General features: G+C 39.3%; 1 protein-coding gene across 2 annotated transcripts in view; it reads left to right on the plus strand.

Moving 5' to 3' along the window:
• METAP1D (methionyl aminopeptidase type 1D, mitochondrial) overlaps positions 1-18,229 on the plus strand; it is a 48,930-nt gene that overhangs the window by 5,033 nt on the left and 25,668 nt on the right. Inside the window, exon 1 of one of the 2 annotated variants that reach the window (XM_069781400.1) lies at positions 15,849-16,259. The exons of the other annotated variant lie outside the window; for it this stretch is intronic. Within the exon in view, the coding sequence (XP_069637501.1) occupies positions 16,196-16,259 (64 nt within the window). The 5' untranslated portion in view covers positions 15,849-16,195. Of the gene's footprint in view, positions 1-15,848; positions 16,260-18,229 lie in introns of those variants that run through there. 2 annotated transcript variants of the gene reach the window in all.

An 18,229-nucleotide genomic window follows, 5' to 3' on the forward strand; every position in this document is an offset into this window, starting at 1 on the left:
GAGCTCTGAAACTTTTCCACTGTCTGCAGCAGCTCACCGCCCTGGTGTGGTGATTCGCTGTAAGGGCTGGTGTCCAGCTGTGTGCATAGGATACTGACCCTGAAGGAAAATACCGGAAAGCTCTGAGAAAGCCTCTACCAAGAAACTGGGATGCTCCATCATAGGGACTTGCTTGTTGCTGTGTTTCCAAAGTGGGTTTTAACAGTGCTCTCCCAGTCTTCAGAGTTAGACGTGCGGGATGTTCGTGAGCAAGGAGCACTCCCTGTTTGCGTGCACAACTTCTGCATCGCCTGCCAGAGGCTGTAGTCCTCGTCTGGCGCTTCCTTACCTGGCTTCAGGTATAGAAGCAAAGGCTCAACATGATACTGTGTAATAGGGTGGAAAGTCTGAAATGGGAAAGTCACGTCTGTGATTTTAATTCCAGGTGTGCAGTTCAGTGCTGGCTTTGGGCAGCACAAAGGCAAACTTTGTCCCTTACTGAAAGGGTAGGTCTCTTCAGGCTCACAAATGCAGTGTTAACCAACACGCAGATCTTAGTGTTGCTCTGCAAAGGACCAAATGACTGATTTAACCTCCTCTTATACTCATACAGCAAATCAATGAAATAAAGGATACCACTTCACAATCTCTAGGGATTAAATTAAAGCAAAGAAAAAAAACCAACCAGGCTCTTAAAAATCTACACCAGAAGGTGACCCTGCCAAGCCTATGTACGAGATCAAACTGCGAGTGAAGTCTCTGGCTTCTTGCGTCCTTCCATGTTCTGTTACTTAAAACATCAGGAGTAGTGGTAGGGAGTATATCACAGGTCTCTGGTGGTCTCTAAGCTTGTTTACTGTAACATGTAGCATTTGAAGAGAAAGAATGAAGGACTGAATCATCTCTAAAGAAATTCTGGACCTCAAATTGTGAATTATATTGTATTTCAGAGCAGATAACTCCACTATCCAAAATTGCAGGATCAGATGCCCTATGAGCATATAGTATAACGTTTTTTTGCCTCTGAGAGGTTGCAGCACAGGTAGTTACAGCAGACAAAAGGGACTGAAATCCTGAGCACTAGCAGACAGATGGAGAAACTGTAGCATTGAGGGAGTAATTTGTGGAGGGTCTCACGGCAGCATGGCATCTGTAGGATGAAACGGGGGCCTGGGGCTGCCCTAATGCCCTGTGCTCCTAAGCTACCAAGCTAACACACAGTTTAACAGTGGACATATGTGAAGCGGCTTTCTAGATTTAGGTAATGTATTCCTTTTACTAAAGCTTTTACACTGAATTACCCCTATGTAGACCAGAAGCTGGACTTAAGGTGTACAAAGGAAACAACATACCACGTGTCTGTGAAGTTTGGAAATTTTATGTTGTGGGTGTTCTCGAGCTGTGCAGGGGAAACCGAACTGAGCGGGTCTGGTACACTTGCCCTGATTTCTTGTGTGGTTTTCTACATATAGCTAGAGTTGGAGTGTAAGGTTGAGGCTGCCAGAAAAATATTTCTGTAGTGTCATGGCATTTTCTTTGTTTATTTCTGAAGAGACCTGGGTTTCTGCTGACGTCACCTTGAAGACAAGTTACTTCTAATTTTGAACGTGTTCTGGTGCTAAAGCTGTAGCGGAGGTCTGTGTCATGAAATCTATGCCTGGTTTTTCCTTTCCACAATATTCAGACATACTAGACATGATGTTCTGGTTGTGACAGTTGTGAATAATGAGGAAATTTAAGCAAAATCTTAGGAGTTTTTGAGCATTCTTCAGTGGCAGTTCTGGTGGTCCACTGCAAACTATGATTTCAAAGTAGTGCTTGATTGTGTATGCAGTCTGTAAAAAGCCTTTTCTGTCCTAAAACCACCTGTAGGACCCCATAGTTACAATGACCCTTCTCAATTCAGGATTGTATAATTTTATCTCTTTTTTTTTTTTTTTTTTTCTGTTCTTCCTTCCTCCTCTGCTTGCCCCCAAAACAAGCACATTCCTAAGCACTTGGAAATGCACATCTGGCAAGAGACACTTGCTGCCCTTTTCTTGTCTTTGACAGTTTGACATGACAATGTGCCAACCCTGAATAGCTTGCAGTGCTTCTAGACCGCCACATCCCAGTGCTGTCCGATTGAGCAATATTTATTATCATTAAAATTTAATTTGAAAATATCTTGAAGTAATGAAGTGGGAGGGGGGAGTGGGTTACAGGGCAATTGCTTGCTTTTTTTGGGGGGAGGGGGGAGGATTTTGTGCCTATTCAAGCTGTATGCATTTATCACAGTGGTTTCTTTCCTATGTATTTCTACTTAAAAATCAGTGTTTGTTAAAATATACTCATGTGCCTGGTCTAACTTTCATATTACATATGTGAAAAAGCAAGAGAACGTATACAAGGAGCGGTCTGTACGTTGTACGCTCTCTGCCTTACAGTTATTGCATCCTGCACAAAGAGGCTGTTTGGCTACAGCCGTGTTTTAATTTCATTTTTTAGTTTTCAGTTACACATTTCTGGAGTCTCCCCGACCAGTGCTGTTACCTGATGGCGCCTATATTTCATCGAGTTTAGACAAGCAGTCTACCTGGACTTAGGCCCAGAGGAGCTGCTGTAATTGATGAACATGATCCCCTCTGCCCAGGAATCCAAGACCTATAGTACCACGATTCTCAAGGGAATCGAAAGAAAACTGTGTTCAGGCCTTACCTCCTGCTTTTTTTGTTGTTGTTGTTTTTCCGTAGTGTTGCCTTGTACTGACAGGTCGCGCACCTCACCATGAGTAAAATCTGGTGTTACATTTGTTGATAATTAGGAGAAAAGATTCTTTTTAACCTAGACTGAAAAGAAGCAGAAGAGCAAGAGCACAGGCAGGGACAGAAGTTACTCTGACATCTCTTGGTTACTGGTTACAAATAAAGTGACAAGTTATTAAACAAAATAACAAAAAATGTTGCAGCACTTGTGTTACCAAGTTGTTTGGTTTTTTTACTATATTGTCATTTTTATGCTCTCAGTTTATTGGATACAATTGCATATTCTAATTTTGTTCTTGCATGTTTCTCTTTCATCTGTTTCATTCTGTTGGAAAAGCTGCATTATATAAACATTGTATATTATTTTAGCTGCAGAAGATTATTATGGTGGATTTTTTTATTTAGAAAATGTTTTTAGAATTTTATTATGATTGCAGAGTGAATGTTAGTGTTCAATGTAATTAAATTTAATTGCATTTCCTATATGTTTTATTTTAGTTTGCTCTTATATGCCTTTATTTTCAACAGGAGTTGTAAATTTGACTTTTTTTTTCTTTTTTTTTTTTTTTAAAGCATGGAGTTGGCAGTCAGACACAAGCCCATTTTAAAGCAATGAAATAATTATCTTAAAATTATTCTAAATGTGGGGAACATGTAGATTCTGCTTAATGACCAAGAGCTGTTTATTTGTTTATTCATGTTATTTTGGATTGTGTGACCTTGTTAGTTTTTCTTGTGTAAGTTTAAAAAATTAAGATGGGGAAGATTAATTAAAAGCTGCTTCTTTCTTCCTATTCTAGCTTTTATGTCCAGGTCAACTGGAGAGGCAGGCAGGACATGTTAATTACGCTTTTAGCTACATACATTTTTGCTGTTGTTCATTTATCTTCTACTGCCCATGTTTACCTAACTAACATGTTATACCATTGCTTGTAGAGAGCCTTTTTTCCTTGATATCTTAAGAAAAAGTGTGGAAAAACTTGCCTTCAACTATTTTTTGTTTTTCTGTTATTGCAACAGTTTGTCTGACTTATTTCTTTTTCTAAACATGAGCTGTTTACCCTGGGAGGAACTACAGTGGCTGGAGAACTTGTAAAGCTCTGGGTTCGCAAATGTGAAGACTGAACAGATAAGGATTCTCAGATTTACTTATTTAAATCTAGTGACTATTAAACATCTGAAATACAGATGTCGTTACTAAAAATTCATTATTCTTTTTGTCTGTGTAAGGGAATATAAGGTCTGCTGTAGCACAGCACAGGTGTATTGTATTACAGTTCACATCTTCCAGGCTTCTTGTCTGCTCCAGGTTTGACATTCCTGGCATTTCTCAGGTGGTTTTTTTTTTTAAAGCATGAAAAAAGATCATATCAGATCTTTTTAAACCTCAGAAAGGTAAAAGTACAATCATGTGGCATAATCACATTAAGATTTTTTTTTCCGGTCACCAGCAAGGGAGATAGTTACTGTTCTTGCTAGACGAAGCTCATTCCAAGTTTCTGATAGTTAGAGAATGCCTGAAGAGTGAAGCTGAAGTTCTTTTCTTGCATCGTGGCAGTACTTGGAGGCCACAGGCTTCAGGTTTCTGTCGTCTGAATTGTAGGAATCTCCTGCCCGGGAGACTGTGCAGCAATTTGTGAAATAAATATGGGAGAGAGGCAGAGGCGTTTGCCAGCGCAGAGGCTTTTGCAGCTCACTGCTCGGAGGCGAACTCGCCTGCTTCAGAAACAGGAGGCTCTCCTGCTTGTCTGCTGCCGTCCTTCTCGCAGTAAGACAAGTTGTCCTATAGCTCCGTGGCTGAAGAGAAGGCACGATCTTAACACAGAGTGGGGCTCAGGTCCTTCATGGGGCTAGGAGCCAGGAGCTAGGGATTTTGGGGCTGGTGGTGTGCATGGCCTTGGATAAGCCATTGAACTTTCTGTGTCTTTCTCCACCTACAATGCAGATATTTATCTACCTTGCAGGTGCATTGGTTGAGATTAATGAGTTGTTTGTAAAGCACTTCAAAGATGAAAAGCACTATAAAAATGCTAAGTATTATTATGTGTGAGCTCTTGAGTGCATAATGGCTGTTTGCCTGCCAGTATTTAAAGCAATTTTGTTACACACTAAGTATGAAAGGCACTGTATGAAGTCAAGTTCTAGTTTCCATTTAAGAAAAGTTCCTCATATTTTGTGTTCAACAGTTCAGGTCACACACTGGTCTTCAGTGTTATCTAGAGTGAAAACAGACTCTAGAATTTTTTTTAAAAGGAACCATTTCAACACTTCAAAATCAGGTTGTTATTATAATAAGGGCTTCTTCTCAATTGGTCATTTTTTACTGTCTTTATGTGTCTTGCATTTTGTTTGCCAAATTTCCAGGTCTTCTACCGTCTTCTGTTTTGCCAAATGTTTCTTGCACTTCTGTCTGAACGGCCATAGCTTTTCTCTCCCTGACCTTTCCATCTGTCTCTACAGTTGTCACCACAGCTCCCGTTCTTTGGGCCGCTTCTGCTCAGCAGCTCTTGCCAAGTTGTACAGGTTTCTTCAGCCCCTTGTCTACCCATCCCTCACTTTGGTCCTTTCTGCACCTGGGCTTCCCCTGCGCTCCTGCCCCAAGGAGTCTCCTGCCCCGGGTGCTCGCTGCCGGCCAGTGCTGCACAGTACGGTGCTCTTCTTCAGGATGCTTCTCCGATAAATATCAGAGTGAACTGCCTGTCAGACAGGCAAAAACATCCACAGAAGGGGCGACACTGCTCTGTGTTTGAGAGCAGACCTTCCTGTCTGTGACCTGTTGGTTCAGTGCTCTTCAAGCTTTTTGAGCATGAGTTTTTCTAAGCGTCCTTCAGTGGCAATGTGGACTCCCATGTAGGGAGCTGAAACAAATTGGTAACAAACTTGATTTCTAAAAAGAAGTCTTTTCACAGTCTTTGGATGTAGCCATGAAATTCCCAGGTTTCCTTGAATCACAAATTGAAAACAGCTGCATCTTTTTTTATTATGTATCAGCACCATATAGTCCATCCAGCTTGGATAATAAAATGCTCACTTTGGCCTCAGTCTTGGTTTACTACATCAGGTTAGAGATGTGAAAGAAACAAATGCCCCATCTTAAATAGATTCACACTCAAATATAATTATTTAAGTGCAGTCCCCTTCACTTTATAAGGTCTGTCACATAACCAGAATAGTGCATGTTTTAATTGTAGGCATAAAATGTGAGAGTAGGCATGAAAATTCGTGTACCACAGAGTAAGGTCTTGTAGTTTATTGGATGCAATTCAGGCAGGAAAACATAGTATGTGGCTATGTTTAGTATGACAAAAAGTGTCAGAATTCTCTATTTTGTCTTGGTTATTGCATTATCTTGCTATGTTTTTAAAAGGATCTAGGAGAAATCATTTACAAGCTGAACTGTTCATTGGCAAAGAGCTTTATCTGTGTAACTGGCTGTTCCTCAGAGGTAGTTGGTACAGACGTTCCTGGACGAGGGAAGTTTGAATTATTATTTTTTTTTAATTCCTTTCAGATAGTTCATATTAAAAAACATTATTTGCATGGAAAACAATCTGGAAATATTTTATGACATAGAAACAAAGTATGGAAAGTTTGTTTGTTTATTTCATTAAATGACTGTTGTCCTTCCCAAATCAGTAGATGTCTTTCCCTTTACTCCTTAATTTCTGAACAAAGAGGAAACTATTGGAAATCAAGTGTTCAACAAACTGCCTTGCTGCATGGAAGCCTTAGAAAATGGGAATAAAGGGCTCTTCAGAGCTTCCCAGAGGTCTTTTGGCAGGCGCACTCTGTAGCATGCAGTCTGAGAAAACTTTGGTGAGTGTTTTTGAAAGTCGCACTGTTCTCTTTCGAGTTTAGATGATAAATAACCAGCCACTCCAACCAGCTGTATAAAGTCTCCAACTTTCACATTTTAAAGATGTTTACTTTCAGGTATTTATGGTTAAAATGCCTGTTTGAAGCTATGTTTCAATTTTAAATCAAGCTCATTCTGAACCATGAAGGACTATTCCAGTAATGAATACGATCTAAATTTATACATTAATACTTATGGCATATCAGATGTTCTCTAAAGGAACATGTACACTTCTCAGATTATCTGTTTCATGTTTAGTTGTACATAAACTTAAATTAGGTCCTGCCTTATGTATTTTTTAAATTATGAAAATCAACAGACATGCCATAACATTGAAAGAAAATGGCAAAGAAATTGTTTTTCTCACATAAATTCCAGCTGTTCAGTCTCAGATTTTCTGATAGACATAGGTAAAGATGGATTTGGAAAAAAGCAACAGTGAGATCCTGACCTCGTTCCACAAGTCATTAAAATGAGGTGCTTTATGTAATAGAGGGTGCAGCCACTGCAGATCTGCTTATATGCTGCTTGGGTTTGTAGCTTTTGAATGTGCTTGTAAACTCACTTAGAGCTGTTGAGTTGAGGTCCTTCTCCACCAGATAAAGTGGACAGTCATCTTGCAAAGATGTCCTGGTTTGACACTGAGATGAAGTGTTGCCCATAGTGGTTTGTGCAGGTCTGAGAATTGAGTCACACTCTTGCATTGTGGATGAAATGGTAGGCTGTGATGAGGCTTAATACATTGCCGTGTGCTTTCTGAACTAACACCTGGGAGGTGACTAGGCAGGTCTCACCTCTCCGACCTATTTCTGGTTGTTCTGCACTGATTACTGTTAACATACTACTTATGGCTCATGACAGAGACATAAAGGAAATGGGTGTTCTTTAAAGAAATAAATAAAGTAGTGGGATTTGTTTGGACTTATAAAGATTAATTCATGCTCTGGTACACCCTACAAATTCAGCAGAAGCTCAGCTCATGGAAGAGTTCTCTTCTGGGAATGCTTAAATCAGTTCCTCGAAAAGATCGAGTTGTACCAGCAAGAATTATTTTGCTGGCATAGTGTCCCAGCAGTTTTCTGAGTGATATCATTATATTGTCTAAGAATTTTGGGTTGTAGAGTACTGTCCTTAACTAATACATGTTCTCTAGCAAAACTAATTGCAGAGCAATGCAAAGGTTGCAGGAGAAGCGGCTGTTTCTAAAACCTGCTTGATAAAGACAGTCTTGGTTTTGTTCATTTGGTGTCTGTTTTGTCCAAATAACTCTTTTTTGTAAAAACTGTAACACAAAATCAGGTGTAGAATAAGGTAGCTGGTAGACAAACTTCAGCAGCTTTTGCTGCAACAGTATCCCCAGCTGTGGGAACCAGCTGGAGGTTACTAACAGGTTGGCAGGAGGTTGGCAGCTGGAAGTTCAGCCAGCTGAAAATAATCTGCTGGGGTGGCTGGGGTAAAGGCACCAGTTCTCTCCTGTCCCCTCTGGTGCAACAAGTGGTGATGATGGACTACCAACCACTGCACTATGAACAGGCATGGCGGAGGCAGAAGCACATCGCTGCTTCTGACCGTGCCGTGGCAGGGGGAGCAGTCAGGTCAGAATCAATTTTGCTGTAGCTGTTTGCTCAGTGAATGCGAATCGGGAGCACTGACATTTATGAAGTTGTGGCCAGAGTCATAAAATTCAACTTCACAGTCACATCACTTTGCAGTAGGCCACGTGGGTGGATTGAGATGGACTTCACATTTTCCATGATTAAAATGTGCAGCAGGATTCTTAGCACATAATTGACTGAATTCACTGATTTGGGGATGACTTTACAGTCAAAAGGAGTTGAGACCTCCTCCTGTACATCTCAGCTATGATTTTGTCAATACACGTAACTTCTGTTATCACATCTTTCATATATTTTAGCGCCAAAGCTTCTCACTCAGAATTTATCCAGGCATTGGACCAAAGTCTTCCAAGAGGCAGACCAAAGCTATGAAGTGGAATGCAGAAGGTGCCTGGTTCTGTGGCTGGGCTTCTGCAGGAGGTTGTGGGAGCACCAGTGCTCGCTTCAGAGTTGAGGCTTTTATACTCTCTCTGTCCAGCTCTATTTTATAATTCTCAGAATAAGTTATAGTGTATCATGAATCACATCTGGATAGAGGTTTAATGAACAGCTTCACTGGCCTGATTTTTTAATGAGAAAAATAGTGCCTTTGCAGCTGAAATCACCAGTAAAATTGAGACATCAATGTTTCCCCATGCAGATCTGCAGGTTTAGTAAAGCACTGTCAGGATGGGTCTGCACTATCATCATATTTACCAAAGGCTGCCAGGATCACTGGCCTTTCTTAATAGCACCAATGTGTACTTCTTGCCACATGCGTGGCTTTAATACTAGCCCATTTTTTATTTGTTTTTTTTTCAGTCCTCCCCGTGAGGAATGCAATATGTGCCCATGTCTTGTGTGACACACAGACAGCTATGCAGCCTTCTCTTCCAGTCATGTTAAATTTTACTTAGAAGTAAAAACGCCCTTTTTTTATTGTTATTAAATTGAATGGGAAGCCTTTGCAAAAAAATTTTTTTTTGTGCAATTAATACCTTTACAAATTTTGTCTCTTGTGTCATTTGTGCCTCCGGAGCTCTTTCTATCTAACCAAAGCACCAAATAAATAAATACATAAGTGAGCTGTGTTCTGGTTGAAACTTCCTCACTTGCAAGCAATTGGCCCCTGTCAGAGTAATCGGGAGATCCAGCTGTGGACTCAGGTTGCTGCCCACACTGGTTGGTCTCTCCAGTGTGCAGTACTGTTGCAAATCTGTATATTTAAATTGCAAACACGTAAGAACAACAACAAAATAAGAGAGTCAAGGCAAATGTTTGACAAATCACGCAAGACAATCTAAAAAGTTCTGCGTTGAGTCTGCAAATTAGTAATTGTTTAAGTGGGATGTCCCCATGGAGGATTTCATGGATTACTGCCCAGCTTTGCAGACAAGGTAGCTAAGCCTGCTCTGAAGAAATGCCTGTTATATTTAGCTGGCAAGTTAGATTATCTTCATCCTGTGGAAAGCAAAACATTTATTGCTTCTTACAGATTTACTATCTGTGCATAAAAGAGCTGTGTAAACCCTTTTGAGTCTAGAAAAAGGAGCTGGAGACCTAATTTCTTGCAAAGACCCTTTGCTTACTCTATCTTAGAAAATCAGACAGTGGAGTAGTCCAATAAACTGTACAGAGTGAATAGCCTGGTGAAGATAGTTTAGAAATTAAGTATTCTCTTTTTTGAAGTCAGTCTGTGTGGGGAGTGGCTGTCGTGGGCCTTGCTGTACCTATCCTTGGAGCACTGTATGCAGTAGGGAGGCGTTATGTGGGTGACTGATACCTGTAGAGTGTGCGTCAGGAGAAGTGACTGGGAGCAAGGTCAAGTTTTGGAGGTGAGAGACACTGGCTAATGTGCGACTGGACTGCATGATCCTCTCTCCAGGAATTAAGCAGCTGCTGTAATTTGTGATTTATTGTCTTTGATTCAACAAGAGGAGTGCTGCTTGGAGTTCCTTCAGGAAATCTCCCATAGCAGTAGCTGTTAACCATAGTGTATGGGGCAGTGGAGAAACCCCGAGGTCCTTCCTTACTGCTCAGGGCTCCCAGCTAGCTCTTGGCATCCAAATGTGATGTTCCCTCAGATGGGCAGGGCTGGAGCTAGCCCCAAAGACATGCTTTCGAAACTCACAGATGTTGAATGTCATTTGTCTTAACTCCTCCTGACGTGCATTACGTGGGACAGGGCACAGGGGAAACGAGTGTGCCAGATACTGACCTGCATGTGGGTTGTCACACCATAAAATATGCTGACCTCTCCTCCATGTTCCCAACACCTAGAAAAGGTCATGGCCAAGACTGAACCTTAGTCATCATAGTGGTGGTTATTGTTTAATTCACTGTAAATCAGCCACCAGGTCAGTGCCCGCAGATGCCTTAGTGCTTTGCACTGAACAGTTACTGCATCCAGTTAAGGTGCCTGCTGGACCCAGCTGTTTATTAGGTACTGGTGAAACACTTGTCCAGGGCATGAGTGTTGCAAATGAAGTCTTGTGAGGTCTGAATAGTTGGAAACCTCCTACTTTGCCATATGTTGATTAGTTTACTTTAAAAGCTGATGCACAGTTCCTACCCCCCTTCATTTACATCCATGGATTGGAAGACCAAGCACGGGGAAGGCTGTAAGAGAAAGCTGGTGACCAGTGCCTAAGCCATATTATTGGTTTTCAGATCTCAGAATCAGTAATCTGGGATTGTGTTGGCAAGTAAGTGACCAGTATAGCTTCTGGAGAAGAGATGTTATGTGAGCTGACACCTATTTAGCAAATAACAGCTACTTTCAACGGTAAACAAAACCAGTTTCAAGGATTTAAGTTTGTTCCTAGAAAATAAACTGAAATATTGATGGCTGTGCTGATACCAGTGTGTCTAAACAAGGATGGATGTGGGGAGTGGTCACTGGTAAAGCTTCACCATCCATCGGTGGATGTCCAGCAGCGATAAGGGAGGAGGTAAGGAGTCCCACCGCCTGCCTGCCTGTTGCCTCGCAGCCCATCCATCCCATCTCTGGGAAGCTTGGACCTCCTCCATGTTGTCCAGCAGGATCTGCCCTGTGGTATGAGCAGTGTGGGGCTTCCCAGGCAAGCTCTGCCAGCCGTGTTACACCATAATATAATCAAATGTGTCATCTCTGCCTTTATAGAGGTTTTGTACTATGGCAGTACTTTTATATATGAGACAATCTTGATTGCTTCTTTTTTTTTTTAATGCTAATAATATATTTATTTAATGAATGAGTCTGAATGTTTGGTACCTGATCATCCTGTTGCTTTCTGCCTGTTTTGTAGTTGATGTTCTTTCCCTTTAGCATTTATTAGAACAGCTTCCCTTTGCACAGAAGCGCCATTAGTGATAAATTATCATTTTGTTTGTAATATGCCATATATGAAATGGGCTGTAGATGATGGCTACATGGCTTGAGAATAGAGCCCTTAATTTTAATGTGTTTTATAAACAATTGGCAATAAATGGCCTGATCCTGTGTCCTTTGACTTTAGTGGGAGTTTTCCGACAAGCGTATTTACGCAAGAACAGCCCGGCTGCCAGCTCAGCGTCAGTGGGCAGCACGCCTTTGCATTCAGCGCAGTTGCATGTCCCTGTGCCAAGAACGTATTTTGCCGATTCAAGTTTGCTCCGTTTGTCAACGCCCAGCTCCCACTGAACTTCACGGGACGAGAATCATTCTTGGCACGGGGCCGTGGGCAGCCCGGGGAGTGCTGCCCGCTGCCGGCACCGGCTGCGGCAGGAGCTGCGCACCCACGAGAGGAGCAGCACCCAGCCTTGGCTCCCCGGTTTGTGAGGCTCCCGTCTCCTGTAGCATGTGTTTGCTGTTGTTTGACTAGTGGGAAGAGTCGGTGATAAAAAGAGATTTCCTAGGTTAGTTTTCAAGGCTTTTTTTTTTTTTTTTTTGTGGCTGTCTGGATGATTAATGTGAATAGGAAAATACTGTTGACCCATTTAAATCATGTTAGACGACATCCATTGCTCATCTGCATAATGAAATACACACCGAACATTACAGCCTAAGTATAAGAGCCAGTGAACTACAAAAATAATATTTTACTCATTTAGATTATGAAGTAAAATATAGGACATTAGTACTAATCATAGTATTAAATTTTAAGCCATGCAAATTGTAATTGTCAATGAAAAAGAACTATAAGTTGAAAAGGCTATTAGCATTTCAGCTTTAACAGTTAATTTGAGTAATTTTTTTTTTTTGCCAGTGTGCAGCTTAGAAAACTCTATATGCAGAACATTTAATAGTAAGTACAGGAGTGTTTGTTTTATATCATTATTTAATTTCAGTCGTTAAAGAAATGTTAGAAATATTAATGTGCAGTATTAAAATGTATTAACAATTTATATTACTAAGAGTAAATTGTAATCTTTACTTGGATAAAATAAAGTCTAAAAGGCAAATTATTAGTAACCGAGAGATTAAATCATTTTAAGCATTTATTTAAGTACCAAAGCAAAACCTGAAGCCTCTAAAAATATGGATTTCGTCAAATAGAAACATCATTTTCAGCATTTTAAACTAAATACAAATTTTAAAGTACTGAATTTAGGCTGTCAGGTTTCTATGGTTACCTACCTTTCCAGCAGTTTGGTGAGATGTGTAAATAGGCCTATGAGTCACTTGTAATTATTTGTTTTTTGTTTGTTATAGTTGTAATTCTGTGTTCAGTTTGAATCTAATATAGCTCACACCACATGCTTTGGTTTATGTATATTGTAGTGCGTATGATTGACAGTGATTGAGCATTTCTTATGAAGTGCTTGTTTTTTTTGTCATAAGTGATGTATGTTGGTACTTCTGAAAATGTAAACAACTTCTTCCTGTATCACTGTTTGATAAACAGGGACTTTTATGATATGAAAGAGGTCTTTGTAAATGTTAAGCAAGGAGATAACTGAAAGGTATTTTTAAAAAAAATTAAAACAGCTCCTAAACATTATACCATCCTCTTCCAAATTTGATACATAATCATATTATAATTAATTCAGTGACCCAAATGTCACATATTTATGAATAAGCTTCCAAGTTACACATTAATAGCACATACTAATGACTGACAGGTTTAAAAATAAATATTTTAATAAGGATGCTACAAGTTATCTGCAGCAAGCTCCTGATTGGAACATCTTCCTTGTGCAGAGCATCTTCCTGGGGAAAAAAAAAAAAAAGAGCTTATTTCCACCATCACCACCACCACAGTAGTTTAGCAGAAACAGCTGTAAACTCTTATACCTCTCTGCTCATTTATTTTGAAGTCCAGGCTTTAGGAAGTAATTCTCCAACCTTACACTCTTCACTCTAGCAAAGGACACCTACGTGTTTTCTCAGTAACGACTCACTGTCCTAGTGTAACTTGTGTTTTCGTGTGAAAACAGGACAATACAGGTAATTAACAACATCTAATACAAGGCAAGAAATATTGCTAGCTGTCATTTTTACCAAATGAGTAGTAATGTAATCTTATTTTATTAAGTTATTCATCCCAAAATTGCTAGCAGTGTACGATTTTTTTTTTCATTTTAAGATAAGACTGCCTTACGATTCAGAAATCATCTTGTATCCTTAGAGATTTGGCTGCAGGTGTATTGAAAATAATTATTACAATGGTCTAGTATTTTGTGCAGGGAAAGGACTCGTGACTGCCCATTCTCTTCCTGTGTCTCAAGCTACGCAGAAAATCCTGATACAGTGTTCAGGAGCACTCCTAAATTTTCTATGCAAAGATTATTCTTATTTCAGCAGCCTTGTTCACCCGCTGAAAGGGTTTCTGTGGGAAGCATTTTTGTGGTGATTCAAACATTTTTTCCATTTCAGTTGGAAATTTAAGAGGTTAAAGTAGGATTTATTTTTAACATTTAATACCGTATCAGGCACGTATATAGGACATAAACATGCCAGTTGAAAAACAGTTGTTTCACAGAGCACCTGAAAAGATTTTATCCCAGTAGGATTCAATGAATGTTAAAGCCGTGGGTGGGTGCATATTAACAACAAGATTCGGTATTGTGCGTGTGTGTAAGGACTATTTGAATAGCTTATTATTTTAATCTGAAACAACTGCTATTTTTTAAACTGAGTAACTTGTTCCAACAGTTGTTACTTCCCTACAAAATCAGAATCATGAACACAATAACCAATCTTTCAAGCAAAAGTAATTTCTCTGATCTTTTAAAAAAAATAAAGATAGAAAGTGATTGAAGCATGTATTTAAATATGCAAAGCTGAGCAGATATGTTTCTCATTCTAATTTATTCACGTTATGATAAATTAATTTACTCAATATAGGAATGCAGTAACATAAGAGGAATGTTTCTCCTGCTAGTCACAGAAGTTGAAACTTGCCAGATGCTGTGATCTGGAGCCTAAATTCCCCTGATATTAACTGTGTGTGAAACTCTTAATATTGCTTTGTCCAGCTTTTGTACCTGACTCGTTTCGTTTTGCGCTGATACTGCTTTAGGCAGCACTTTCTTTTTATTTTCTGCTTGTGTTATTCTGTTGGAGAGAGAAAACGTAATAGAAATAACACTAGGACGGAAGGCTCTGTTGGAGAACTGCAATGCCCTGTTCCCGAAGTTAAGCCTGTACAGCCCAGTCCCATTTTCTGTAATAGACAATTAATTTCCTGTGGTATATGAATGAAGATAATTCAGATATAGTTAGATTGTACTCTGTATTTTTTAAATCCTATGATAAAATTGGAAAGTGCTGTTTAATGATACCAGAATTTTACTCAGTCAGTGAATTTATTTCTTATACTGGCTTGGTGTGACTCTGTGTGTGTGTGTATATATATATATATATATACACACACCAGCTCAATTGGTCAAACGGGTTTTTAAGGATATAAAATTAATCTTTCCTTTTCTCCTTGTTTGTTAAAGTTGCACTGTCGGTTGCTGCTGATAAAAGGTGGCACCAAGCCAGCTTCCTGAAGGAGCTATGAGGAGGGTCATGGCTTGTCATGACCTGGGCACCGTTACTTGAATGTTGTTATTATTGAGATGAAGTACCCTTAGGCTGTCATCCTTCCTGTAAATAGAAGAGGTTCTGATTCTCTGTGGTTTCCCAGTTTACCAACTTGTAGAACAGCTATTTTGTTGGCCCTAAGTTTGACTGAATAATGAATTAGAAGAACGGCACTATTCCAGAAGGCACTGATTCATCATTTTAGTGTGCTGGTCCAGACTAAGTCATAATAAGTAAGCCAAACAAGTATGTATTTTCATATAGTTTATAAATTTACACCCAATTAAAAAAACTCATTTGTATTGGCATACGGCAAACAAATTGCCCGGTTCCGCTCTCCGTGAAGTAAAGGCAAAATTGTAATTAGCAGGGAGCATAACTGGTCCTGAGGGCCAAACTTGACTTTTTTCAGTGCTGTGGAGGAGTCCCAATGGTGTTGGCAGAGGGGCTGACTCTGCTCCCTTGCAGTCTGCTCCCTTGCAATGGCGTTTGGCCATTGCTTTGCTTTATTGCCTCTTAGGAGAGTAACAAGAAGAGCAATTCTGTTAATGCCTTTATTAACTAAACAACTTCTGTTGTTAATTTCCAGTTAATTTCAATAATTAAATAAAACAATGCCAATTAGAATATAATGTTTATAAGATACTGGCCTGTGTTTCCGTTTATCAGGGTACAGTCACAAGCACGCTGTTGTCGAGGTTTTCACCAATGTGTTGCTGTTGTAACTGAAGTCACATCTATCCTGATGAATATTTCATTTCCCCAATCATGCTATTAAAAACAGAGTGTTTTTACCCTTTCATTTCTGTTTTCTGTTTTCCAGTACCATCATGACAGCTGTGGCTGCGTCCTGTTTACAAATTGCTGCTAGTCACATTTTCAGTAGTCCTTGTGTGTTTTGCTTTCCCCTAATGTGGGCAATTAGGAGGAAATATTTCTCACGAGCATGGACTTGCTCTTCTCCTTGTAATGACATAGTCCTGCAATCCAGGAAACAGTGCTGCATGGTGTCCATGTCCACGATTTCCTGATGTGGGAAAAACGTGTGGAAAGCATCTGGAGAGGAGGAGACCCCCTTTACCAGCTTGTTTCCTGTAAGCGAAATTGGAAGACCTTGTCTGTGCAAATAGATTTCAAAATAGAGTCTGCCCTTTGACTGTCTCCATAATTACACAGCGCTCTCTGTATTTTATTTGGCTGCCAGAGCAGTTAACCCCTGGAAGTAAGGGGCTGATGATGGCGTGACCAGCACGGGTATGCAGACATGACCATGTGAATACACTCTTGTTTGGAGAAGCCTGTCGTTAAGACCTCGTTACAATATACTTTTACCAAATTTAAAAATTATTACATGTTGGGTTATGTTGATTAAGATATGTTATATCCTTATTGTACAGAAAACGTGGGGTATTAGTTGCAAAAAAGGAAAAAAAAAGAAAGAAAAAAGTTCTTTCGTGGCTTTGATGTAATCAACATCTGTCAACAGAATGAATTTGCTTTTGTTTAATTTCAAGGGCTCTTGTCCTTCTACTTTGTCCAATCAGTTTCAACTTCTGCCTCAGGCATTTCCCTATGTTGTTCTCCCCCCCCCCCCCTTTTTTTTTTCTTTTTTAGCAAATGCACAGGTTATTGCTTGTGAAATGTGAGCTGCTCTTCTGCTACACAGGTTACACAGAGTTGGAGAGAACCTTTAATCTTTCCCATCCTATTTTTGAAGCTTGCGTGTACCTTTGCAACACAGGGATTACAAAGTCAGTGTTTTATTAGACAGTTAGAATTACAATTACAAGTAAAGATCTTTCAGACCACAACCATTATTCCAGATTGAAAAACAGGAACATTTCATCATTAACAGTAAAAAGCTATGTATTCTTACCTAATTGCATTGGTTGGATTCCACATATTATTACCCACAGTGATTTTTAATACCTCACTTTAAACTTTCTTCCTCTGAAGTTTCAGCAAAATGAATATTTGCACAAGAAGTAAAATTATGACATAATATTAAAATGACCTGACAAGCCAAATTAAAGATCTGTAGTGTTTTACCCTCAAATGCATGTATACTAAGAAAATCTCCAGTCATTCTTTTTTCAGTTTAAAAAAAAAGATTAAATCATATATTTTGAAAAGAGTTATCAGAACAATGCTTTTAATGTTGTTAATCGCTCGCATATATTAAGTAAGATTTACTTTATCGAGAGCAAGTTGATTTTATTTCCTAAAGGGGTTGGATGTTAATTCTTGTAATCCTAAATAATGTTGGTACTGTGCTTCTGTTGATACCGTGACTAAATTATTTTAAAATATGTTACTTTTATTTCTTGGCTCTTTTTAAGATGTACCCTTGTATTTATTGTAGCTTAGAACTGTCATGAAGTTTATCCTTTGGTAACATTTTTGCTAATTGCTTGGAAGTTTGAAGTCTTTCATAAATAAATACCAAAAAAATGGTTGCTAACAATCACATTTGATGAATCATGTAGATGAGCAGTTTTTTGCATGGCTACCCCACACCTCATTCATTGAAAACATAGCTGATAAATTGTTATAACTGTTAAACAAGAAGCATTAGAAAAGGGCTTATGTGAGAGTTCATTTCCAACATCTCCCTTTAAAAATACTTCTTGACCAGAGGAGAATCACATTTAAATGACTAAAATCAACTTAATTAAGGGTCATTAATAGAGATACACATTAAAAAAACTCTACTCTGTGAGTGAAATGGGAGCATTTCATTATATAGTGTAGCATGCATGAACAGATAACAATTAAAATAGACCTAGAGTAAAAGGCTAATAAATATAGGGCACATTGTGCTGCAAAATCAGTCACTTAAAATGCTCCCACCCATCATCATACTTGAATTCTGTATTCAGCCCCTTTGGCTGACTCATTTAAAAGAAAAAGAAAATGTAATTTCCACACAAGATAAATTCATCTGGTAATTCATAAAAGCTCACAGTGCATATTTATATTATTAATACAAATTAAGGTCTGGAAGGTATGCTGAGGAATCCAGCGGCTCCGGGAGGACATGCGTGCATACAGATTGCACAGTGTG

Source organism: Haliaeetus albicilla, chromosome 4 (genome assembly GCF_947461875.1).
Source record: "Haliaeetus albicilla chromosome 4, bHalAlb1.1, whole genome shotgun sequence".
Lineage (NCBI taxonomy): Eukaryota > Metazoa > Chordata > Aves > Accipitriformes > Accipitridae > Haliaeetus > Haliaeetus albicilla.